Source organism: Choloepus didactylus, chromosome 9 (genome assembly GCF_015220235.1).
Source record: "Choloepus didactylus isolate mChoDid1 chromosome 9, mChoDid1.pri, whole genome shotgun sequence".
In the NCBI taxonomy this organism is placed as follows: Eukaryota; Metazoa; Chordata; class Mammalia; order Pilosa; family Megalonychidae; genus Choloepus; species Choloepus didactylus.
In genome coordinates, this window is record NC_051315.1 from 130,678,512 (window position 1) to 130,704,641 (window position 26,130).

The 26,130-nt window shown below is 49.9% G+C and overlaps 1 protein-coding gene across 4 annotated transcripts in view; it reads left to right on the top strand.

Annotated features, from left to right (window-relative positions):
- Positions 1-3,375: 3,375 nt before the first annotated feature.
- LRRFIP1 (LRR binding FLII interacting protein 1) overlaps positions 3,376-26,130 on the top strand; it is a 139,330-nt gene continuing 116,575 nt past the window's right edge. For all 4 annotated transcript variants that reach the window (XM_037849399.1, XM_037849400.1, XM_037849393.1 and 1 more), the window contains exon 1: positions 3,376-3,492. In XM_037849399.1, the coding sequence (XP_037705327.1) occupies positions 3,403-3,492 (90 nt within the window). In that variant the 5' untranslated portion in view covers positions 3,376-3,402. The remainder of the gene's footprint in view (positions 3,493-26,130) is intronic.

Consider the following 26,130-nt stretch of genomic DNA (forward strand, 5'->3'; position numbering starts at 1 on the left):
TGTGGCTGAGTCTTATCCACCCCCATCCCCCTTTCTGCTTTAAGATTGTTTTGTTTACCTTTGGTTTTCAGACATTGACCAGAATGTACTCAGGTGACATTTCCTTTGTTTTCATCCTGCTTGGGATTCATTGAGCTTATTGAGATCTGAGGCTTGATGTTTTAATCAAATTTGAACATTATTGGTCAAAATTTCTTCAAATTTTTTTTCTTCCCCATTCTCTTTCTTCTCTACTTCTGGAATCCCAATTATATGTATGCTATATGACTTGATAGTGACCCAGAGATCACTGTGGCTCTGTTCTTTTTATAAAATGGTTTTTCCTCTCTGCCCTTTGGGTTGAGTAATTTTATCAATTATTTCTCAAATTCATTGAGTCTTCCTTTTGCATTATCAAATTTGTTGTTACTACTCAATAAATTTTAAATAGAAATATTTTACTTTTCAGTGCTCAATTTCCTTTTGGTTCATTTTTAGAGTCTACAAATCTCTACTGAAATGCCCTATCACTTCATCGATTATATGCATTTTTCTCATCATTATTTTAAACTACTTGTCTGCTAATTCTAATGTCTAGATCATCTATGAATCTTTTCCATTAGACTTTTCCTTGACTATTTAAGTCTCATTTTCTTGATTCCTATTACATTTAGTAATTTTTATTGTATATTGGACATAGTGTGCAATGTGTTACAGAGACCCTGGATTCTGTTATCTTCTTTCAAAGCGTGTTAAATTTGGTTCTAGCCAGGAGTTAAATTACCTTAATCCTGCATATCACCTTGAACTTGTTGAAACTTGATCATAGGTTTTGTTGTGGTGTGTCTATTTGTTTTTTTCTGTTAGTCCTAGGTCATACCTTGTGGTCCTGGAAAGTAGTCTTACTAAGGTATAGTCCTTCCGGGGTTTCAATGAAAAGTGCAAGATGTTTACCAAGTTCCTCTAACTTGGCAGCACTTGAATTCCTAATTTTATCTCCCCAGCACCAGGCAGCTGCTGAAATTTCTTCTCAACCTTTTCAGGCTTCCAGCTGTTACTTCCTTCTGAATTTCTTGGAGTCTAGCCCTTGTCCCCCCACCCTGTGCACACACAGTTCAGGTTCAAGACTCTGCTGTGGCTTCAAGATAAATTAGTATGTAGCACAACCGCTACAGGTCCTCCTTTTCTGGGATACTCCCCACTAATTTTCAGCTGCACTGGTAACCCCAAACCTTGATATCTAATTCCTCAGTTCAATAGTGGTGTTGGCAAAAATGTAGAAGAGGAATAGAAATGAAAGAAAAGATAAAATTTGGTACCTGATTGGATTTAGGTAGAAAGGAGAACGATGAATCCAAGATGATTCCAAAGTCCATGTTAGTTGAGTAATAGGGACTAGGAAGAGCAAGTTGCAAGGTTGGAATACCAGTGAGAGGTCTGGGGTAGGACCAGATGGATGGCTTCCTCAATGGACCCACTTGAAAGCCCTTTAGAGCATCCTCCACCCGAGAAGTGCTGGGTCATCATGCAGACTGGATGACCCCCCTGCAGATGCACATTGACCCCTCTCCCCAGCCAGCCCACAGCACTTGCTAAATGAGCTCCTCAACAGAGGGACCATTGCTTCAGGATGGGAGGGCAGTGTGGGTACCACTGGTGGGTGGGTGGGGAATGCCCCCTCACCTAAGTGATGTGCAGGTGGCACAGGTCCAAACAACAGCTATTTCCTGGTGCCTCCGAGTGCCAGGCACTCTGCTGGGCTCTGAGAAGACAGAAGCCGACAAGCTCATGGCCCTAAGCATGCTCTGCCCTGCCAGTCCTCCCCTGGGAGTCCCTGCCTCTGGGGAGCCCCCCTTCTGGTCGCTCCTTCCAGCTGCCAGGTTTCCTTCCTAACAACCCAAACCAATCTGGTCTGGTCACTTAGTTGGAAATATACCAAAAATGGTAACTGTCCTTTCCTCTGGGGGTGGGGGGAATTACAGGTGACTTCGGTGTGCCCCCTCCTCTCCCACCCCCCCCCCCATTCCTCCCAAAGTCCAGCCACATTAGAGTTCTCCCCACACCCCCTACACCTCGGTACTTTCTGGACTGTTCTTTTGCTGGCTCCTTTCTTCCCATCTAATTCAAACCTGAGAGCTAACAGTTACTCAGCCTCTACCTATGAAACTGGGTAAGAAGGCAAGGGCTTTGTACACCTTATCTAATCCCCCAATTTGTTTTTAAATCCACCTTTGGGATGAGGAAACAGAAGCTTCAGAGAGCTGAGGTAAGTTCATTCCTTTTCCAACAAGTATTTACTGAGAGCAGCTGTTGTGACAGACCCATTCCTAGGAGTGCAGTGACAGGTGGCTGCTCTTAGGGGGCAGAGCCGGGGGAGGGGGAAGACGCGATTATCCGGCTCTTGCCATAACACAGTCCCTCACGGAGGCTGACCAGCTTCACACGGGCCGGCAGGGGCCGATCTGAACGCACCGAGGCCTGACCCCAGAGCCTGCCTCCCAGCCCCTCGGTGCCGGCCGGGGACGGGGTGGGTGAGGGTCGCCTGGCTGCACCACGTCCCTGTGCCCACCCCTCTGCACAAACCCTTCCTTGCACCCGAAGCCCCTGACGTCTACCCGCGGTCGCAACTAGACGAGTGTCCACAGCCCTGGGGCCAGTCGTTCCGCGTCTACCCGCCGGCCTGGGAGGCTCCTTGGCCGCCACCGACCTCCAGGACCTCCGCCCCCTCGGCGTCCCTTGGCGTTCCCCACCGTCCCCGGGTCCTTGGAGACCCCGGGCCCCACCGTCTCCTGGCCCACTGCCGTCCCCTCATCCCCCGCCATCCTCGGGCCGCGGGGTTCCCCTGTCCCTCGCCGAACCCGAGCCCCGGTCCGTTCGTCCTGGGATCCCCGGATTCTCCTCGGCGCCTCGATGTGTCGAAGTCCTGAGCCTCCAGCTCCTAGGCGACCCCCTATCCTTCGCCGCCCCGGGGCCCTCCAAGTCCGTCGCCGTCCACGGCTTTTGTCCCTGTCTCTTGTCATCCCCGCATCCCCACGTTCCCGCGCCCGGCCCGCTCGCCCGGGATCCCCTGGGCATCCCCGGGCCTCGGCGTCCCGGCGTCCCCGTGCCGGCCGCCCACCCCCGGTCCCCCGGGCTCCCCCGGCCCCCCGGATCCCCCTGGCGCCCCCGCATCCCTGCGCAAGCCTCCCGTCTCGGATCCCCCTGGCTCTTGTTGTCTCCCCGTCCCCACGTCCCTGCGCCCGGGTCGCTCGCCCGCGGTCCCCCGGGGCCCCCTCGGACCTCGCGTCCCCGCGTCCCCGCGCCCGGCCCGCTCGTCCCCGCGCCCGCTGACGCCATGACGCCGCGGCGGAGGGAGGGGCGCGGGCGAGGCCGGAGGGGCCGGCGGGGGCGCGGGTGGCAGCTGCGGGCGGCGCGGCCGAGGACATGGGCACCCAGGGCTCGGGGCGCAAGCGGCTCCCCAACCGGGAGCGGCTCACGGCGGAGGACGACGCGCTCAACCAGATCGCGCGCGAGGTGAGCGGGCCGGGCCGGGCCCGTGAGGCGGGCGGGGAGGGCTGCGGGGCGCGCAGCTGTCAGGCCGCGGGTGGGTGGGCGGTGCGGCCGCGCGTCCGCAGGGCAGGGCAGGGCCACCGACCCCGGGCGCGGAGCGAGGCGCACGATACCGCGGCCCCGGGGACAGGCTGGCGACGCTGCCCCTGCTGCGTCCCCGGCCACCCGGGGTGGGGACGCCGCGAGCGGCCGGAGGTGGCCCCGGGCCCCGCTGCGTGGGGGGCGAGCGCCCGGCTTTGTGGAACCGCATGGGGGCGGGGGGTGAGCAGGGATGCAGGCCCGGCCCTGGAGGCCCGGAGGACGGTCCCTGCAGGCCCGCATGGCCCTGGCCGAGTCGCCCGGGTCGGGTCGGCGGACGTTTGTCGTCACTGTAGCGCTGGCTGCCGCTTGGGGTGAACTTGGGGGTCATGTGAAGCGTGTTTCTGTTCTGAGCTTGAAAACGGGCCAGGCGCACCGAGAGGCTCTCGGCAAAGTTTTCTGTGCTGAGAGATCACGGCTGGTAATGAGCTTCATGTGCAGCAAATTCGAGGCGCCCCGTGGCCACCCTCTGTAGACGTGCACGTTCTCTCCCACCTGCGTTCAATGTTACGGTTAAACAATGTGACAGCCCAGCACCCAGTTGATGTGTGTAAGTATCTGTTGTATTAATCAATAAGCAAAAAAAGGTACAAGGCTAAATATAGACATTTGCTAATCGCAGTGCCTTGAGTGTCATCCCCTCCTGTGATAAGTCTATCCGAGCAAACCTGTTTTCTGGGAGGCCAGAGGGGGCTGATGAGTGTGGGCCATGTCTGCAGGTCAGCGGTTAAGGGGCGAGGAATGAGAAGAATGAGAGTTCCCAAAGTCTCCCCCTCCTTATCGGCTGGTTTTGATAAAAATAGATTGAAACTAAATGCCAGGGAATTCACCGGGGTTGATGGTGCTTGTGGTCCTGCCTGACCTGGAGCTCACTGTCTTGCCTCCCACCAGGGAGATGCAGGTTGGCAGGACACAGATAGACTTTAGAGTCCGACCTGACCCTGGTTTTCAAACTGCACAGGTCCCCACCTGCTGTGGGGTCCTAGGAAAGGACTCCTCTGAACTTGTGTTTTCCTCTCAAGTGGGGAAAAAGAAGCCCCCATGGCTGTCAGGAGAAAGGTGAGTTGCTTCCGTAAAGTGCATAATTCTGTGCTGGGTCTCTCTGAGATCTTCTCCCACACACGTCCTCCCGGTAAGAATCAGCCATGGGTGCAGCAGTTACACACGGCCGGAGGAATATATACAGTTGGAAGAAGCGGGTACAACATTTTATGTTCTGCTACAGATTGAGTTATATTTCTTAACTGTGGTATTTAGAACCACCATTCGACTGACACATATCTATTCATCATGGAGTTCTTGAGAGTTCTCAAATGCAAATTAACAAAATTTTCCTAAATAAATGTAATGCTTTCTTACTCGCTCATAGCATGATGTTCAAATCGCTGTCCTAGGGAGATTGGGGGTCAGGAATGAACCCCACGTGGACCCACCCTCCAGGAGTTGAGTTGGAAAGGGATAATGGCTGGTAGATAAATAATAATAGAAAACAGGAAGTGATCTGGTTTGAAAAGGACCAGAATGGAGCACCCTGAAGTTTGAAAATGACAGTGAATTTCATCTAGCTTTGGGGACTAGGGGTGGTGATCAGAGGTGGCTTCCTGGAGGAAGTAGCATCTTGGACTGTTTTTGAAGGTGTTTGGGGAGGTGCTTTGATGTCAGTGACAGAGCTGCTGATGCAGACTGGGGGCAGGGCAGGAGTCCTGGTTAACTTCACCGGCCGCTCCGGCTCCGTTTCTCCTCCGGCACCCCTGCAGGTACTTGCTGTGTGGTCCTCTGCAGGTGACCACGTCCCCAGGCTGACAGGCACTACAGTGGCCAGTGCTGCACCATCCCCAGCCTCCCCTCCTGAGCCCGTGCCTCCCTGGTCACCCCTGAGCCAGCCTCTGTGGGGGCAGTTGACTCAGGGGTCCCGCCGGTCCCTGGGCAAGGGGACTGGCTCAGTCCTCTGGCCCATCAGGCCCATCCCTGGGGCCACAGGGTTCAGCGCATTGGAGGCACGGAGTCCTCAGTGGATCTGGCTGCTCCTAGGAAGGTGGAAGAGGAGGCAGTGAAGTCCTGCCAGGCGTCAGGAATGCTCCGGAGGGTGAGCGGAGAATTCTAGGCCGAGGTCACCAGGAGGTCAGAGTCTTGGGGAAAGCTGCAGCCCAGTTCCCTGGCAGCCTTGAGCGAGTGGGGGAGAGCAGGGGTGCGACTGGAGAGGTGGGGGGCCCTCGCGGGGACTGGATGAGTGGGGGACCCTTGTGGGGACTGGACAGGTTGGGGGGCCTTTGTGGGGGCTGGTCAGGAGGGGGCCCTCGTGGAGAGCTCGGCTTTCTCTGCCGAGGGGTTTGGACTTTCTCGGGTAGGGGTCGGAAGCAGTGAGGGTGAAACATTTGAGGTGTTAGGTTTACATCTGGAGTTGCGCTAGGGCTTATACTCCAGGCACGTTTACAGTGGACGGAGGTGTGATTTTAAGATGCTGCCGATGCATTCGTGTGAGCAGACTGTTTTTCTCTCCCTTGTCTGTCTTGGCATTTGGGCAGCAGGAGGAAGGTTCAGTAAACCCTTTGGGACGCCATCGTCACCCAAGGCCTGAGCTGCGTTTCTCACCTTCTGGGAGAGGCCTTTTGAAAGCAGCTGTATTTTTTCTCCTACCATGTTTAACATTCTGCTGGTGATTTTTGATAGCAACTCCGATTTCTCATTTAGCGTGCTTCCCCTGAGTAAAGCACCATTTTGCTCTCACGACGCCTGGGGCAATTCAAAATATTCCTCTCGAATGAAGAACACCTTTCCCAAAACAGGAAAGTACCGTGTGAGAGCGGCCTGGGAAACTTTGCGGCCCTTTGGAAGTTGCAGTGAGTTTGTTGTTCGGTCTGTGGCCCTGTGTGCTTGGGGCCCCCTTCTCTCCTAGATGGCATCACTGTGACCCGTGTCCTCACCCAGGGCTCCCGGCTGCCCCCATCCCCTTCCCAGGGGGCAGGGGTGACCTCTCTACACCCCACCCCCACCCCAGGCAGCCACTGACTGATTTGAGGATACAAAAAGCTACCACCCCCCTTGCCTCGAGATGGAACCAGCTCTGGGGCAATTTACGCTCCAGAGCTCCCCGTAGGACCCGGCTGGAGGCAGGACCCGGCTGCGACCTCCCCCTGCCTCCCACACTCCCCTTCCGCTGAAGGTCTTGCCTCCATCTATCACTTGCGTCCAAATCCCTACCTCAGGCTCCGCTCCCGGGGAACTTGACTTAAGACAATCCTCTTCCTCATTTCAGGTAGTCTCATCAATGTAGGATATTTTTGCCCTAAATGCCCCTTTTACTTGAGTGCCCTGCCCCCCCGCCAGTCCTTCTCAGAGAGCTCCCTTAGATCAGCCTGTGCTGAAGGACCCTCTCTTCTCTCCTCCCCAGGCCTCAAGGCCCTTAGACAGCCAGGCTGGGGGTTGGATGCACAAGAGTTCTTTTCAGAATGGCCCCCGGGAATCTGGGTCACTCTGGGACCCTCACTCTCCCTTCCTGTGGCACCTGGCTGGTGCAGCCCCCTGGGGACCGTGCGGTCCAGGCAGTGGTCCAGCCCCCAGGGGGCACATTCCGGGGCCTTGATTCCGACCCACATCCTCAGGTGAAGTCTCAGGTGAGGTGATGTGGGGCCAGACATTTACCTGGACACACTCCTGATGAGGGCTTCGTGCTGCAACCTGTTTCACTTCACTTGAACCCTTGTCTTCATGAATTTGTTTTTCTGAGGCTGGCCAGAGGATAAAAACCAACAGGACACTGACCGGGTCATGTCGTCCAGGGTTCCCGCTGGTTTGCATTCGGTGTCCTGCCCCTCCTTCCAACAGTGAGGGCCATTGGCGATGAGCTGTCCTGCGTCGATGTCCAACTCGGCCACTGCTGAGAAACTCCAGGCCCTTCCTCAGCCAGTCCTCTTAAGACGGACACACATCTCGGCGTGTCATCTGTGAGGCGTTAGAATGTGGTTAAGATGAGGGTTCCAGGCAGATGTTCATCCCAAAGCCTGAGCTTGTGGGGGGACACAGACAAGAAGGTTCTGATTAGAGGCGGAGTGAGGATATTAGCTCTGGGTGTCCGTGGCCCCTGACGGCCCGGGACCCCCTCCCCCACCTGGGTCTACCAGAAGGCCCACTGTCCCCCATCCCTGTCTCTGGGTGAATCTTCAGTGCTTGGTTTGTCTGGCATTAGGGTTGTGATGTGTCCCTGGATGACATGAAGAGGCTGCGGGGTTTAATGGAACCAGGGTTCCTCACCGGTGAACGTTGTTGGGGTGCGGGAAAGGGAAAGGAGAGCATTTGGGACTTAGGTTTCTTCTGTGGCCTCCTGTGGCTCAGGTGTTCTTGGGAGCTTTCCATTAAATCCCATCAGACGATTCTGTGGCGTCTCCACTTGACCTATGGAAAAGGAGCTCAGAGGCAGGAAGTGGCTCACCCAAGGTGATCTGGTGTCCACGTGGTGCCAAGATCAATTTCTTGGCTCTGTCCAAGGCCCTTTTCCAGACCGTGCCCTCCAGCCAGGCAGACCTGCTTCCCACCCCCGGGACGGATGCCCCCGACTGACCTCTGAGCCGTCCGGCCGAGCATTCCACGGGACGCAGGCCCACGCTCGTCTCACCCTGCTGGGCCTGTCCTCTCCTTTTCTCGTTCTTTCATCTCTTAAAAATGAATTTATTAATCAGAGTAATGTATATGTTTTTACCCTTGCCCCATATTCTTAGGCTTTTCTCCACTCAGCAGCTGGGTGGTCCTTTAAAAATGTGTCAGATCTCGTCCCTTCTCTAATTAAAATTCTCCAGCAGCTTCTCATGTCACTTAGTAAAAGCCAAGTCCCGTAATGGCCCACAAGACCCTGAACGATCTGGTAATTATCTCTAAGTTTGTAAATAGTAAGCAAGTGCACTGTGTGTTGATTTATCAGTTTTCGATTCTGTCTGTTGACTTCCTGGTCTGATGGATGAGGACTTGGTATTCCCAGGATCAGCGCTGGCTGTCTCCCCACGTTTCTCTCTCCTAGTCTTCCCACCTTGGATACATTGTAGTTTCGAGTTAAATAGTCACCAGCAGAATGATAGGCTGGTTAGAGTATGGGTGCTAGAGCCAGATTTCCTGGGTCCAGATCCTGAATCTGCCACTTTCTTTCATGACTTAGGACATTTACTTAACCCTTCAAGCCCCAGGAATATGTGAGATGGGAGAATTTTAACACTTCTCACAGGGTTGGTGTGAGGGTAAAATGAGGTAGTTCAGAAAAAAAATTTAAAACCCCAACAATGGCACATAGCATGTGCTCAGTAAATGCTGGTGACAATGACGATGTTCCCGGCGTTCACTGCAGGGCCAAGGGTGGGCTGTAACATCTCCTTCCTTGCATGACTTTCTGCTTTTTCTGCACTTCATCATGTCTTGTTTATGCACCCCCCCCCCGTTGGTCCACCTGGCTATCACTAAATAGTCATAGACTTTTCCACTGCTTCCTAAATGACCAAGCAGATCAGATAATCTGTCAATTCCATTTGATCCCCCTAGGACATTTCCCTCCTGGAGACCTCTGCCCTCTAGAACCAGTCTGCTCTGGGTGCACTCGGGGTTGGAGATGGCTGTCATCCCCTTTGCCACCATTCTTTAGTGGCTTTCTGGGAGAAGATGCATTTTCTGAGTGTTTGCATGTCTGTCTGGAAATGTCTTTATTCCGCCTTCACACTCGACTGATAGTTTGGCTGGGTATAGAGTACTGCAGTCAAAGTAATTTTCCAAAGAATGAAGAAGATCTCTATGTATTCTAATCTCCAGGACAAACTGTGAACTGAAAAAAGCAATTGCAGAAGCAGACAGAGTGTGCTATCCCTTGTATGAGAAATAATGTAATTTGCCTGCATTTGCATAAAGAGATACTGGCAGAATATACTCGAAGAGAGGTAGGGGATTGGGTAAGCCAACTTTTCAAGTGTACTTTTCATAGTATTTTGATATTTGAATCAAGTGATTGTATAACCTATCCAATAAAGTAAACTTAAAAACAGATTTCTATCACAATTTTGAAGGTACTTTTTTTTCCATTTTATTCTCACTTTCAGGATTGCTTTGAGACATTTAATACCTTATATATTTTCAGAATCTTGTATGATATACCTGGCTTTACTCTCCAGAAACTTTTAGGATCTTCCCTTTATCTTCAGTGTTAAAGTTTTTTGTTTGTTTGTTTCATTTGTGAGCATTCATTGGGTCCGTTTAATCTGGAAACTTGCATCCTAAAGTTCTGGGAAATTTCCTTCAATGTTTTCTCCACTCCACCGTTTTATCTGTTCTCTCACAAACTCCTATTGTTTGAATAAAATCTCTTTTTCACTTTATTTTCCAACATTTTATCTTTTGGTGATGTTTTATGGGAGATTACTCAACTTTATCTTCCAACTGTTCTACTAGATTTATTTGTTCTACATTTAATTTCTAAGAATTTTTTTGATGGTTGTTTCTGTTCCTTTCTTATAGCATCCTTTCTTGATTCACTAATGCCTAATGCAGTGTCTTTTCTGACACGTCTGAGGATGGTCATGGCGGTTTTCTGTTTTTTTCCTGAAATTTTCTTCTGTTACCTGCATCTTGGTCCCTTTATTCCTATTTCTTCTCTTCCTCTGTGTGTCTTGGCCTCTGTCTTTCATTCTGGAGTCTTTCCCCAGATGTGGGGTGACCCTTGGCTGTCTGTTCATATTTGAGAGTGAGGCCCTGGAGAGCTGTCAGGACAACTTCACGTGTGAGGACGAAGTGGGGCCGAGGCTCCGGTACCAGACGCTATCTCCCAGGGCACTGCCACGCAGCCCGGGGCTGAACCCACGTCTCTCGCTTCCAAGGCCGTTCCCTCGGTTACATGCCAGGGAGGGAGGAGACTTCACTTGATACTAACAAGGAAAACTTCCCTAATGTGATGGCTACAGATATAAAGGTTTGTTTTTGATTAAAGGGGTTGGAGGGGTTGAGAAGCTAATTAAAAATTAAGCCGAGACTTACACCAGAGGAGAGCAGTTAACCTCCAGCATCCTTACGGGTCAAACAAGGTGGCTAGTTATCATGGGATTCTTTTACTGAGATGGAATAAAATGCCAAATTAAGCAAGCAAAGAAAGTTATTTAAAAAATAAGATTTTCAGAGTTTCAGGGTTCAAGAATAATTCATTTATTTGCTTGGAAAATAATCTAAGATCTGAGAGATACTTTTCATAAAACAAGTATAAAATACCCGAAGGGTTTAGATAGGCAGAATGTGATATGGACTTGGCACTGGGCAAACCCTTGGATCAGCAAGTGCGTCCGAGCCAGAGCTGTCGGGTACCTGCACCGGAGGGTTATACTGCAATGTTTCCACCCACTTCTTGGCCTATGGGTGTAACTGAAAAAAAGCACATAGTGGTCATGATAATATTTGAAAATAAAAAACCAGGAGATCTAAAGTTGTTCATTATGTGTTTAACCTGTGTCTTGTAAGTTTATCCATTTTTCTACCCTTTTTCTTGTTTTCTTTCATTTTTCTTTTTTACTTTCCTTTATGACATCCCTTAGGCATATGGGAAATTGTGGGGTTTTCCAAGGTTTACACTTAAAGAGACGGGATTTCCATGTTGGCCAAACAACTAGCATCACTGTGGAACACCGGAAATGGGGCCTGGGTACCTGAGGAATGGATTTTAAAAGTGTATTTAATTTTTTTTTAATTTTTTTAAATTTTAAATTCAGTTTTATTGAGATATATTCACATACCATACAGTCATCAAAAGTGTGCAATCAGCAGTTCACAGTACCATCGTATAGTTTTGCATTCATCGACCCAATCAGTTTTTGAACATTTTCCTTACTCCAAAAAGAATAAAACTAAGCATTAAAAATTAAAGTAAAAAAGAACACCAAAAGCATTCCATCCCCCCACCCCGGCCCCATCCCACCCTATTTTTTCATTTTGTTTTTGTCCCCATTTTTCTACTCATCCATCCGTACACTGGATAAAGGGAGTGTGATCACAAGGTTTTCACAATCACACAGTCACTCCATGTAAGCTACATAGTTATGCAATTGTCTTCAAGAATCCCGTCTACTGGGTTGCATTTCCATAGTTTCAAGTATTTCTTCTAGCTGTTCCAATACACTAAAAACTACCAAGATCTGTGTAGTGCATAAGAATAACCTCCAGAGTGACCTCTCAGCTCCATTTGAAATCTCTCAGCCACTGAAACTTTATTTTGTTTCAAAAAATGTGTTTAATTTTAACTGATTTAAATATAAATAGCCACAGGGGCTCATGGCTGTTGCACTGAACAGTGCAGCCCTCGAGCAGCGATTTGTTCTTTGTTGAGCTGCCCTGCAGCAGAGGCTCTCTGTTCTGGAATATTTGCATGAAGAGTGAGAGCTGGTGCAGGTGGCCGGGCTCCGCTATCTCAGGCCTGACTGGGCGAGGCCGAGGCTGCATCCACCGGAGGAAAGCGTGTGGGTTGGTGGCAGGGGTGTGGTCAGGCCTTTTAAGTGGTGCCACCATGGGGAATCACCGTGCCCAGCTCTTCGTCCCTTGGCCTATCAAAGAGAAACAACACGAATGCAAACAAAGTGCAGATTGTGGGGCCCGGGACCTGGTCGGGGCTCACTCAATGGTGGGGGCTCGTCTTCTACCCCGTGGTGGCTGTGTACTTGTCTAGAAGGAGACCCCAACACTTGTCTGGGTGGGGTGCACCCCAGGAATTGCTAATCACCTTCCCATAAGATGAGGGCTGATGGCGATGTCCGATAGCCGAAGTAACTGCTAGAGCTATGACTACTCAATCATTCGATATTTTTTTTAGTCTCTATTGTATTAGAACAGCTAGAAGGAAATAACTGAAATTATGGAATTGTAACCCATAACATACTTTGAAATTTGCTCTATAACTACTTGTTAAACTGTACTTTGCAAGTTACTACGTTTCTGTACATGTGTTATATTTCACAATAAAAATGGTAAAAAAAACAAAGATGAGGGCTGGGAGGAGAAGGGGGTTATGGAGAGAAGGGAGAGCAGCGTGTGGGAAAGAAATGAGGGAAAATAGGGGCAAGATGATCTCCTCGGACTCGAACACAGAGTGAAGTCCTCGTCCGAGTGTAGAGCCTGGCTGCCCTTCTCTGCAGGGGGGCATAAAGGGCCCTCTCTTCTCGATAGTGTTTCTGCTTCTCCATCTAGAATTTTAGACCTAGCTGTAAGCTGCTGTCTGATTTCTCGAGCTGCTTCCTTCTCCGGCGGGGCAGCCTTGGCACCCACCTCTTGGGTGAACGTCCCGTGTGGTGATGGACCCCGACACCCAGGCCTTGCTCCCGCTGTTGCTCTTTGGCCTTACCTGACCTCTCAGAGGCTACACAGTCACCTGCCTATTTTTAACCCGGGCCTCCAGCCAGCCTGTGTTGCGGCCACGTGAGCTGAGCTAGGTGGTGGCCCCGTGGTTGTCCGACTCCTCATTTCACTGCCTGACGGATTTCCTCTGACTTTGTTTTACACCAGGGTTTCTCAGCCTCGGCACTGTTTTCATTTGGGTCGGGTCATTCTTCGTTCTTCATTCCGGGGCCGTCCTGTGCCTTGTAGGATGTCAGGCAGCACCCCTGGCCTCCACCCCTAGTAGTGACAACCAAATTGTCTCCAGACATTGCCAAATGTCCCCTGGGACACAGTAGCCCAGGGTGACAGCCAGGCTTTCACATTTCATTGCCACCTTGAGGGTCTGTGCCTTCGGCTTGCCTCGGCTGCAGAATCCCGGAGCCTCCGCTCTTGTCAGGGACAGTGGCTGTCCTCCAGCAGGGGCTCAAAGCATGGGCTGACCAGACCAGCGGCTTTGACTCTGACGGTCCTCTGTTTAAACCTCATTGAAATTCTCACCGAGGGGCCCACCCGCCCTGAATGATAGGATGGAGCTGTTTTAGGAGCAGGCCGTGCAGAGGAAACTGGGACATCAGTTGCACATTCGGTGATGCTTGGCTGGTTTCCAGGTGTGTGCTTGAGCTGATGGCCGACGAGCGAGCAAAGGGGGCCCTGCAGCCTTCACCTGCAGGTGCAGCAGCGTCTTCCCGCTGCCCCCGTGGAAAATGGATTGGCTCGAAGGTGGGTCCGGGAGAGGTGGTCTCCTAAGTCAGGTGAATGAGCCACGGGCCTCCTTCCTGTCTGTCTGAGAAACCCCTTTTCAGGCTTCTCTAGGGTGCACTTGGGTGACCTTGGTCTGACAAGCCTGCCAGTGCCAGACCACAGGCCAGCGATGCATGGACTCCTGCCTCTGGGGCTGCAGAACTTTCTTCCTCTCCAGAGAGAGGCACCAGGTGGGACCATCCAGGGAATGCTCCAGGAGTAAGGCGGCCGGGCCAGCTCGTCCCCACAGCCGCTGTGGTCAGCACCGCTGAGGACTGGCCCTGCCCGTCGGCTGAGTGGGTGCAGGGCCAGCCTTGTGAAGGAGCAGGACCCGGCTCTCCCGCTGCCCCCGGCTCTCGCCATCAGGGAGAGAACTTGCCTGAACATGGAGCTGGGCTCTTTCTCCCTGACTCCGTCGTCCTCCGCATGACCCACTGGCTCCAATCCCGGGTGTGGCTGGGGAGGGGTCAGGGAAGATGCCCCAGTCAGCCTCACCAGTGGGGGTGGGAGTGGTGGCCCACGAGGGCTGCACCCCATCCAGGAGGCCCCTTCGGATCAGAAGGGGGCTAGATCTTGGACAACAAAAGGACCAGCAACCCCCGCTTTTCCACAGGACTAAAATTGCCCTGTGTCTCCTCAAAAGGCCCATTGCTTTTGTTAGTCACAGCTGACCTTCTTTAAATAGATCTCTAGACCCCTCCTCTTATTGGGAGACCCCCTCCTGGTTACCCTCTGTGGCTCTCAGCTCGAACGTTTTCTCTACCTTGCCTTGCTCTTTAATGTGCAGCCTGCAGCCCCGCTTTCTTCCTTTTGTCAGTGAGAGAACGTGACGTGACCGCGTGGGCACTGCCCCCCGTTCTCTGCCTGGGCCCGGGTGCCTGTCCTACTCTCTTGGCTGAAGAACTGTGAGCCCCCCTCCTGGGCCCTGCAGGATGTCAGTGCGCCCCGTATTCACCTCAGTGGTTCCGACTCCTTGTTCCTTTTTTATATACAACGGCAAAAGAAAAATGCACAAGTATAGTATCCCTTTCACAAGTTGAAAATGCAGCCTGAGTGTTCCTTTTGGCTTGATAAATCTTTTCTACTTGGATTTTTGTTTTAATGAAAAGTGTCACCGTTTTAAGCAATTTTTTTTTTCTTTCCTAAGTGTCTTTTCTAATATTTTCTAAATGGGACAAAGGATTGTTAATAATTATACTGAATACAATGTATTGTGGGAGGATTAACTTACAGTGTAGCTGGTTGTGCTGGTTTGAATCTATTATGTCCCCCACAAAAACCAGTTATTTTAATCCAACCTTGTGGGCGCAGACTTATGGGTAGGATCTTTGGTTGGGTTGTTTCCATGGAGACGTGACCCAGTCAACTGTGGGTGAGACCTTTTGATTAGGTTATTTTCATGGAGGTGTGATCCCACCCATTCAAGTTGGGTCTTGATTAGTTTAATCAAGGGGCCAAGACAGATGCAGACACTTGGAGATGCAGACGGAAAGACATTTGTAGATTCTAAGCTAAGAGATGAAGCCTAGATCTTGCCCCAGGGAAGCTAGGCGAGGACCCCCAGATGCTTAGAGAGAAACGCCCTGGGAGAACAAGCAAGGATGCACAGGCACTGAGAGAGAGAAACTAAGAGAGAAGCCCAGAGACATTTTGGAGAAAGCTATTTTGAGACCAGAACCCAGGAGCAAAGGACCAGCAGACACCAGCCATGTGCCTCCCCAGCTGACAGAGGTGACACCGTCGGCCTTTCTTCAGTGAAGGTATCCTCTTGTTGATGCCTTAGACTGGACACTTTTATGGCCTTGGGACTGTAAATTTGTAACCTAATAAATCCCCTTTACAAAAGCCAATCCATTTCTGATATTTTGCATAATGGCAGTTTTAATATACCAGAACACAGGTTATACCCTAATTTCTACTATCCTACAACTTGTGTTTTAATATGATTTTTTTAATATCAAAAAGTATAACAGGTGGAAATCAATCATAATTCCACTAATAAGCTTTTGTGATATTTCCTTCTAGTCTTTTACCATCTGTTATATTACACATGCTCAGCATAATATACACTCCATTGGATAGCTATAATGACTTCTGTTTGTATGGTCATGTATCCAGCTTATAAATTTTGGATTAATTCCGATGAGGCTGAGCCTGGCCCTCAGGACGGCTGCGTGGAGATCGTTTTAGGCGGCTGTCGTGTCCTGCTTCCTTTCCTGGGCCCTGTCCGTATCAGCTGATGGAGGCTTCATTTCTCCGGGAAACGTGGAAGTGGGCCAGCTCTGCTTCCAGCTGGATGTGGGACGTGGCTCTTCCCCTGCCTTCAGGCGTCAGTCTGTAGAATGACGGCTGTAGCCGCTGGGAGGACACGAGGTGGCCTTGTGAACTGCCCAGGCCCCTGCCTCATCTGCAGTAAGTGCTCTGCCCCCCGCCCTTGCCTGGGGGGCTCTCCCTCCTCCAGGCCTCCCGTCAGTGCAGGCGCTGTGGGCAGCCTCACTTCCCGGCCTCCCACCCCAGGCCTGGGACATGCCCCTTCCCACCCACCTGCTCGCCCAGCTCCTCTGGCCGCACCTCTGGGCCGGGCTGCCCTTTCCCTCCGGCTCCGCCCACCCCCACCCCGTTAGGCCATCACCGGTGGACCCCGGGAGCCTGCCACAGACCCCGGCACACAGCGAATGGATGAAGCCTCAGTTTCTCCCTGTAAATGGAGGTGATCATAGGTGGCTGTGAGGACCAGATGAGGTGGCGCACACGTGGCGCTCAGGATGTGCCTGTCCTCGACATGTGCGCTCAGCGGGCCAGCTCCTGCTGGTCTGCGGCCCAGTGAGTCTCCTCGGTGCACACGCCCCATGGAACCACCACAGACTCGTGTGCAGAGACTGCTGCCTGCCACCCACATGACGAATGAGAGCTCTGTGGTAAGCAGCAGAGGCTGGCTCTTGCTTCCGGCTCTGGGCTCTGCTCCAGCATGGCTCTTGCCTCCCGCTCCAGGCTCCACTCCTGCCTGCAGCTCCGGGCTCTGCTCCTGCTTCCAGCTCTGGGCTCTGCTCCAAGCTCTAGTTCTGCCTCTGGCTCCAGTCTCTGCTCCAGGCTCTGCTCCTGCCTCTGGCTCCAGGCTCTTCTCCAGGCTCCATTGCTGCCTCCAGCTGCAGGCTCTGCTCCAAGTTCCGCTCCTGCCTCCAGCTCCACGCTCTGCTCCTACCTCAGCTGCAGGCTCTGCTCCTGCTTCCAGCTCTGGGTTCTGCTCCAGGTTCTGCTCCTGCCTCTGGCTCCAGGCTCCTCTCCAGGCTCTGCTCCTGCTTCCAACCCCAGACTACACCCCAGGATCCCTGACTCAGGGCAAGTTGCTTGACCCTGCCTCAGCTCAGCATCCTTGTCTACAAAGTGGGATAAACGCCCGCCTACCAACTCAGAATTAATGTGAGGGTCAAGTGAGAGAACATCTGTGACAATGCGCGCTAACCCTATGGGGCTTTGCAGTGTAAGATGGTGGTGATCTGCACCTGCCTCTACATAATGATCGGCATCTGAGGGTACTTTTCTATATTGGTTCTGTATCTTCACTTGCATTTTGCAGATGTTAATTGTACAGTGAACCTGCAAAATGCCCTTGTCCCTCCTGGAGTGGAGTCAGGTCAGCTAATCTAGAAGATTCTAGTCACTCAGATTTGGACTTTCACAACAGCTTCTCTGAACGAGTATCTGTTCATTTGCTCAAACCAACTTTGAGAAAACAAAACACCTAAGATTGGAATTGTTGAGGGGGTTTGATTTTGCCGGGAATGAGTGATTCTCAAAACATCACCTCCAGTCTGCAGTATCCGCATCCCTGGAACTTGTTAGAAATGCTGATTCTGGGGACCTGCACGGTCCCACTGAGTCAGACACTGTGGGGTGGGGCCGGTCACCTGTGCTCAGACAAGCCCTTCTGGGGACTCTGATGCCCAATGAGGTTGGAGAACCACTGCCATAGAGAAATTAGTGGATCTAATGGTAGAGGTGGAAGGTGGCATTTACTCTGATATTCCAGATGGAGATATCATGGCTCTTTTTCTTGCCATGATGAGGCAGGGACACGTTTCCATCCTACGCATTAATATTTCCATAACCTTCAGGCTGGTTGAAGTTGCTTGTGAAGGAACTACTCCTTCTCACTGGCTTCCCTCCCCTTTCCCCAAATAAGAGCCCGGAGTCAGCTTCCCGGCACCCAGCTGGACACTGTTACCATTGTTTAATGTTGGATGGATGCATGGATGGATGGATGGATGGATGGATGGATGGATGGATGGATGGATGGGTGGATGGGTGGGTGGATGGGTGGGTGGATGGATTCAGCCTTACTTCACAGTAACTTTTGAAAATTAAGAATTTTTATGAAAGAACAGAATTCCAAAACGGTTGTCAAACGCCACTTATGGGAAAACGAAGATCTACCAGAAAGGATTTACTTTGCCAAGGTATTGATTCTGGTTCCACCTCACCCTGGCCAGGTTGGGCAGCTGCCCTAGCCCCTTGCTGAGTAGTAGGATATAGACTCGATAGCTGAAGCAGGAAACCGTGCTCACTCATACCTGTCCCCTTTCCAAAGCCTCATTTTTAAGACTTTTTCTTTCTTGTGTCTCTCCATTTGCTTTTCCGGTAATGTCTGCTCTTGGGAAAAACCAGTTGAATAGTCCCGATGATGGAAGGTTCACTCCACTGCAAGTGGTGTGTGGGATCAGGTTGCACTGCCCGTCGCCAGTGCAGTGAGATCGCGTTCCCTTAAAAGGCACTGACTGTGTCCCGGAAAGCTCTGCTAAGCTCTCTGACTCTCCACCAGGGGCCAAAGGAATTTGGACCATGTCTATAGCAGGACATTCTGCTGTGTGTTTTCCCTTTTGAGGTGTTGGGTTTGTCCCGGAGGAATTTAGGTGTATTAATATACCTTGCTAGGTGCAATAAATAGCTGCCTTTGCCTGACCTTAAGCTCATGCAAGCACTGTGGTTCTAAAATACCCTGTAGAAACCAGGGGTGGTTGAAAACATTTAGAGGAGAACCATATTGGTGCTAATGTGTTAGAGGCAGGTGGCAGGTTGGAGAGCTCTCAGATGGGAATGCCAGTGCTTGGAATGCTGGAGAGTGGCTTATGAATTCGGAAAGCTTAGCTAGACTCATCTTTAAGGGATGAGCTAACCTGTTCTAAGCAATTTTTTTTTGACTGAACTACATGTGGCTTTTCTCAGATTTTCCACTGAAGTCTTTTTTTTTCTGTCACAGAATCCAATCCAAGATTCCGCATTGCACTTTGCCATCATGCCACCTTAGTTTCCTCCAATCTGTGACAGTTTCTCCATCTTTCCTTGTCTTTCATTCACTTTTGAAGAGTAGTGGGCAGGTGTTTGGTAAAACGACCTCCGTTTGGGGGTTGTGCTGGTTTGAAACTGTTATGTATCTCAGGAAAGGCCATGTTCTTCTAATTCAGTCTTGTGGATGCACCCTTATTTGTGGTGGGACCTTTTGATTAGGTTGTTTCCATGGAGATGTGATACACCCAGCTGTGGGTGAGACATTTGATTAGATTATTTCCATGGATGTGTGAGCCTGCCTATTCAGAGTGGGTCTTAATTAGATCGCTGGAGTCCTTAAGAGAGCTGACAGTTCCAGATGCTTGCTGATTCTTGGAAATGCAGACAGAAGGACGTTTGGAGATGCTAAGCTAAGAGAAGCCCAGAGTTTGCCCCAAAGAAGCTCAGGGGAAGAAGCAAGGATGCACAGGAGCTGAGAGAAAGAAGTGAAGTCAGAAGCCCAGAGACATTTTGGAGAAAGTCATTTTGAAACATAACCTGGGAGCAAAGGACCAGCAGACACCAGCCACGTGCCTTCCCAGCTGACAGAGGTGTTCCAGATGCCATTGGCCTTTCTTTGGTGAAGGTATCTTCTTATTGATGCCTTAGTTTGGACACTTTTTTTAAATGCAGTTTTATTAAGATATATTCACATACCATACAGTCATCCAAAGTGGACAATCATTTGTTCACAGTATCATCACATAGTTGTACATTCATCAAATTGTGAACATTTTTATTACCCCAAAAAATAAGAATAAAAATAAAAGTAAAAAAGAACATCCAAAACATCTCATACTCCTTTTCCCCCATTATTCATTTACTTTTTGTCCCCCTTTTTTCTGCTCATTTGTCCATACACTGGATAAAGGGAGTGTGAGCCACAAGGTTTTCACAATCACACAGTCACACCATATAAGCTATATAGTTATAGAACCACCTTCAAGAATCAAGGATACTGGATTGCAGTTCAACAGTTTCAAGTATTTACCTCTAGCTATTTTAGTACACTAAAAACTAAAAAGGGATATCTATATGATGCATAAGAATAACTTCCAGAATGACCTCTTGACTCCATTTGAGATCTCTCAGCCACTGAAACCTTATTTTGTTTCATTTTTCTCAATCCCATGATGCCTGGTCCAGGCTCATCCCCAGGAGTCATGTCCCACATTGCCAGGGAGATTTATTTGGACACCTTATGGCCTTAGAACTGTAAATTTGTAACCTAATAAATCCCCTTTATAAAAGCCAATCCATTTTTGGTATTTTGCGTAACGGCGGCTCTAGCAAACTGGAACAGGTTTGTCGTGTTTTCTCCGGATTGGACTGAGTTTGTGGGTTTCCAGAAGAAGTCCACAGAAGCAACCTGCCCTCCTTGGTTTGCCAGGCTGCTAGGACAGATGCCACACACCAGGTGGCTTAACGGGGATTTATTGTCTCATGGTTTTGGAGGCTAGAAGTCCAAAATCAAAGCCTCGGCAAGCCGTGCTTTCTCCTGACGTCTGTAGTAGTCTGGTGCTGGCTTGCCACCATCCTCGGGGTTCCTTGGCCGGCGTGTCTGCCAACATCGCATGGCGATCTCTCTCTCTGTGGTGTCCTCCTGTGGTTTCCACTGACTTCTGGCTTCTCCTACTTCTGGCTTCTGCTGACTGTGTCTGAGTTTCCTTTGCTTATAAATTCTCTTATCAGATGGATGAAAGCTGCTCTTGTTCACTTTGGCCTCATCATTTAGATAGGGTCTTCAAAGCACCCGTTCACAGATGAGTCCACCCCTTAGCTGATAACAGCGTCTTCCAAGGTCCTAGTCACAAACAAGTTCACACTCGTAGAAGCACAGATTAAGATGGGAACACACCTTTATGGGGGACGCTGTCCAATCCCCACATGCCCCTTGCCTCTCGTCATATCAAGACGCACAGGATTTCAACACGATCAGTTACCGGTGATGTTGACCTTGATCACTTGGCTACGGTGGTGTTTGCCAGACTGCCCCGCCATAGACTTAGCATTTTTCCCTGTCCCTACTCCAACCACTGGGGGCGGGTCACTAACTCTGGCCCCCTCAGGGAAGGGGCCTGGTGTCCCACGTGCCGAGGGCGCGTTTCACAAGCTGTGTCGGGTTAAAGCAAGTGCCGAGGCTGGTGAATGTGGGGACAGGAGACACTTAAAGCCATGCAAATATTCTCTGGCACCTTAAAGTAATCATCCGCGTGTAAGTTGTTCTTTTTTAAGTGTGACTGTCAGAGAGGGAGGGTTTTGCATCACCAGTGGAGTTGAGAGCAGGGCTCAGCAGCCCTGTGTGTCACGGTGCCTGTCGCAGCCCCTCGGTGGCCCAGCCCCTGGCCTCTGCCTGCCTCCTCCCTCTGGAACTGGCCTCGCCTTTGGGTCTCTCTTTGAGTCTCCGACCCCTGCCTGCCCCAGACACAGTCTCCGCTTCTTGCACTTTCCACCAGAGCCAGTGGCAGAAGAGGGAGTGTCTGTGTCACTCTGTGCACCAGCCTTCTTCTCTGAGCAGCCGGGAAAGCCGGGCTCCCTGTCCTGGCACAAGTGAAGATAAGACAGACTTGAGAAGATCATTCTGCAAACTTCTTGTTAAAAAAACTTTTGGTGCAAAAGTTTGCCTTAGGTTCTTATGTCCTGGGTGGAAAGAATGAGGGCTTTTTTCATCCTAACTTGCCACCCCGTTTTATGATCTGTTCATTTATTATCTTAATTTGGAATGTGTACTCAATTTTTAAAAGCACGAATTTGGCTTTGAAGTGCTTTTTGATCTGTGACATTGATAAAGAAATCTAACAGAAAACAAGCCCCTCTGGTTAGCCAAAGCTCGTTTTTCCAGTTAAACCTAAATAACTGCCCGTCAGAGGACATGTTTTGCTAATTTTCCTTCCTGCTTTCAACTGTGAAAATGAGTAAAGACTTTAGGGAGAAAGTCTAGTGGAAAGTCAGGAAAATACAGTACCCATCTTTTAGAGATTATCTTAAATAATGGTGAGTGATAGAATGTGAGAAGGATCAAAGGAAATGAAGGCCTGGCCATTGAAGATGAATGTTTGGGTTGCAGAGAGTGATAAACCTTTCCCTAGAAGATGTCAGCACTGAACTTACACAAAGTGGTGTCCACTAGCTTCCAGGGAGCTGTCAGAGTTAAGTTTTCCCAAACCTCTGGCCTAGTTCTTTGCTCCAGTGTCTGACATTTCCTTTCCTTTAGCGTGATTATTCATTGTGGGAACTCTTGGTATGATCAGATAAAAAAAACAGCCGCCACACAGGAGCAGAAGCTGACATTTACCAAGTGCTTAGCATGAACTGTAGACATGATTGACTCACTTTATCCTCATGATGATGCCATGTTAAAAATGAAGAAACTGAGTCATAGAAAGACATTACTTACCTTATTGGAGCTGTTGACTTTTCCTTTATTGCTAGTAGATTTTTTTTTATAAATTCAATGTAATGTTTTGTTCATAAAGGTTCCTGACCATTATATCTTTTTTTTAATTAAATTTAGTTTTATTGAAATATATTCACATACCATACAATCATCCATGGTGTACAATCAGCTGTTCTCAGTACCATCATCATATAGTCATGGATTCATCACTCCAATCTATTTCTGAACACTTTCCTTACATCAGAAAGAATCAGAATAAGAATAAAAAATAAAAGTAAAAAAGAACACCCAAATCATCCCCCCCATCCACCCTATTTTTCATTCAGTTTTTGTCCCCATTTTTCTATTCATCCATTCATACACTGGATAAAGGGAGTGCGATCCATGAGGTTTTCACAATCATGCTGTCACCCCTTGTAAGCTACATTGTTGTATACAGTTGTCTTCAAGAGTCAAGGCTACTGGGTTAGAGTTTGATGGTTTCAGGTATTTACTTCTAGCTATTCCAATACACTAAAACCTAGGAGGTGTTATCTATATAGTGTGTAAGAATGTCCACCAGAGTGACCTCTTGACTCCATTTGAAATCTCTCAGCCACTGAAACTTTATTTCGTTTCATTTCGCATCCCCCTTTTGCCAACCATTATATCTTTATTGGAAACTTTACCAGTCATTATCGAATGACTCCTTTTCCTTTGATTTTTTTCACTTTGGATTTCCCTCTCCTTAGGGTGAAGATCTGAAACCCTTTGTATCAGTCAGGAGAGGCTTTGTTATGATGCGGTAACAAACAGCCCCAAATCTCAGAGGCCTGGAGCTATGAAAGCTTCTCTCTTGCCCACACTAGCTAGCCATCACAGGCCCAGAGGGGGCTCTGTCCATTGTGCCTCCTGGGACCCTTCCAGATAGACTTCATTCTCGAGGTCCCCCCCGTCCTGGCAGCAGAGGGAAGACGCTACGATGACCCTGTTCACTTGCCCTCCACACTTCTGCCCAGAAGGGGCACACGGTTTCCTGCTACACCTGCCATCCAGGTGGCATGGAAGTGCCACCCTACTGTAGCCTGAAAGGCAGGGGAGCTGCAAATATTTGCTGAGCAGGTCTGCTGAGGACTGCGTGTGCTCCTTTTTATTGGGATGGGTCTGGAACACTTTTTGCTGATCTTTTTACTTTTAAAAACCTTTGGTGCTCTTATGAATAGCAGTTATTTTTTCTATCGATACAGTCTGAGGGTGTCTGTCTTTAAAAGATAATTCATATGATTTACATTTGTTGTAAATTATATATATTCACTATTTTTTTCTACACTCTCTGGTTTTTGTGCTTTTAAAAAAACACTTTACGCAGCTTTTATCTTCTCCACTCTTTGGGAAAGTATAGCCTATTTTTAATTCTGTTGTATAATCTTCAAGTTCTTTTACTTACATTCATCACAGTTTTTGAGTTGAAAGTGAATTAGTTCCTCCCACTTGAGAATTCACTCCTACTTCTAAGTTCTCAGCCTTTGTTGATGCAGTGTGGGGTTTTAGATTTATTTTTAAAAAATTGTAATTAATGTAGCTTTTTAAAAATTTTCTTTCTTTTGACGTTTTATGGTGTTGAGGATTGAATCACGTCTTCCACAGAAGGCCCCGCACATTCAGTTCCCAAGCCCTGGTCCTGTGGGCGTGAGTCCATTTGTAACCAGGGCCTTTGAAAATGTAATTAATTAAGGGGTGCCCACACATGGTGGGAGATGGCCTGGGTCCAACATGGAAGTCCTTGTAAGCCAAGGAAATTGGGCCCAGAAGGAGAAGCGACGGGGAGCAGCCAGAAGCTGGAAGTCAGCAAAACCCAGAAGAGAGCAGAAAAGATGCCACCGTGGGCATTGCCATGTGACGGAAAAGCCAAGGAACCCCGAAGATTTCCGGCAGCCAGAAGACTCTGAGCTGGGAGGAAGCCAGCCTTCCAGCCTCTGAAGCCGGGACGAATCATTTCATGTTGTTAAGCCAACCCCTTGTATGGTACTTGTTTTTGCTGCTAGGAAACGAAGACATACAGCTTCTTTTTCAAGAATGTTTTTAAAATTTGCATTTAACTGTGCTAACCAGATCTCTGTTTCATAAGTTCCCTTCAAAAATCAGCCTAATTTGCTCCGCCCTGCCTAGCACTGGGTTGGTATTTGTCGATAACGTGACGTGAACGGATTAGCCTGGGCTCTGAGCCCTAAAGCAGCCAGCCTGACCCCTTCCTGCAGGCTGCACCTCACAGCCCGCCCTGCCCAGGTGATATCGCCTGCCGCGTTCTCTCTTTTCTTTGTGCTTGTGGCAGGGAGTCGGTGAAGAAAGCACCGTCCCTCGCACCTGTCACTCTGGAATCCCCCATCTTCGTGCTCACCTGACCTGTGGCCAGGCCCAGCCCCTGCCCCACACCCACTGGCCTCAGTCCTGCCCCATTGTTTTCTGCGTCTGCAGCCTCAGTGTCTTCCTGGTGGCCCCAGCAGCACAGAGAGTGGGGTCCTGTGCTCGAGTCCTGGGCAGCTGGCCCCGTGGACAGGGTTCCCACCTGGTGTCACCTTGGCACAGGTGCGGGGAGAGCACTAGGCAGGCCCCTGTAGCTGCTGAGGCCTTTGTGCATGTTCCAAAAAAGGGGCCCCTCCGGGAGGAAAGCCCAGCCCTCAGCCCGTGGCTGGGGAAGGTGGAGGGGCCCTTCCCCTGCAAGGAACAGCCCCTCAGGGTGGGTGACCAGGTGTGGGGAGCAGGGGCTGGGTGCTCCCAGCTGTGCATGGGGCCCCGGGTCTGAATGTAAGGCAGCAAAGGGGAGCAGTGAGGCGAGGCCACCGGACCCTCTTTCTGTCCCTGCAGCTGACTCAGCGAGCGGCCGGCCCCAGGTCCTGGCCCTTAGGGGTCTCAGCTGTCTAAGATGGTGTAAGGTTTTGCCTTCCTTGTGCTTTCACGGGTATTGTCATGAGAAGTGGGGAAAGGCGGCATCTGGGGCAGCTGGTGAGACTGCATGGTGGACTCTTCTTGAATGCAAGGAGCCAGATCTGCTTGTTCATTTTTTCTAGAATCTGGGAATTCTTTCCCTTGTTCTTTCTTTTGATATTCTGAAATATCAGCCACTGCTTCTGGCTATGAGAGCATCTGAATCTAAAATTGAGATGGTCCACAAGTACACCGGTTACTTTGTTTTGTTTTGTTTTGTTTTGTTTCCTCTGATTGGGTTCTAATATCATACTTGTGATCCCTTTTTTCCGGTTTGCTAATGCTGCCAGAATGCAAAACACCAGAAATTGATTGGCTTTTATGAATGGGTTTATTTGGTTACAAAGTTACAGTCTTAAGGTCATAAAGTGTCCAAGGTAAGTCATCAACAATCGGGTACCTTCACTGGAGGATGGCCAATGGTGTCTGGAAAACCTGTGTTAGCTGGGAAGGCACATGGCTGGCGTCTGCTCCAGAACTCTGGTTTCAAAATGACTTTTTCCCAGGACTTTCCTCTCTAGGATGCGGCTCCTCAAAATGTCACTCTTGAAATGAAATAAGCTTCAGTAGCAGAGAGATTCCAAAAGGAGCCAAGAGGTCACTCTGGTGGGCATTCTTACGCACAATTTAGACAACCCTTTTTAGGTTCTAAAGAATTGGGGTAGCTGGTGGTGGATACCTGAAGCTGTCGAACTACAACCCAGAACCCATTAATC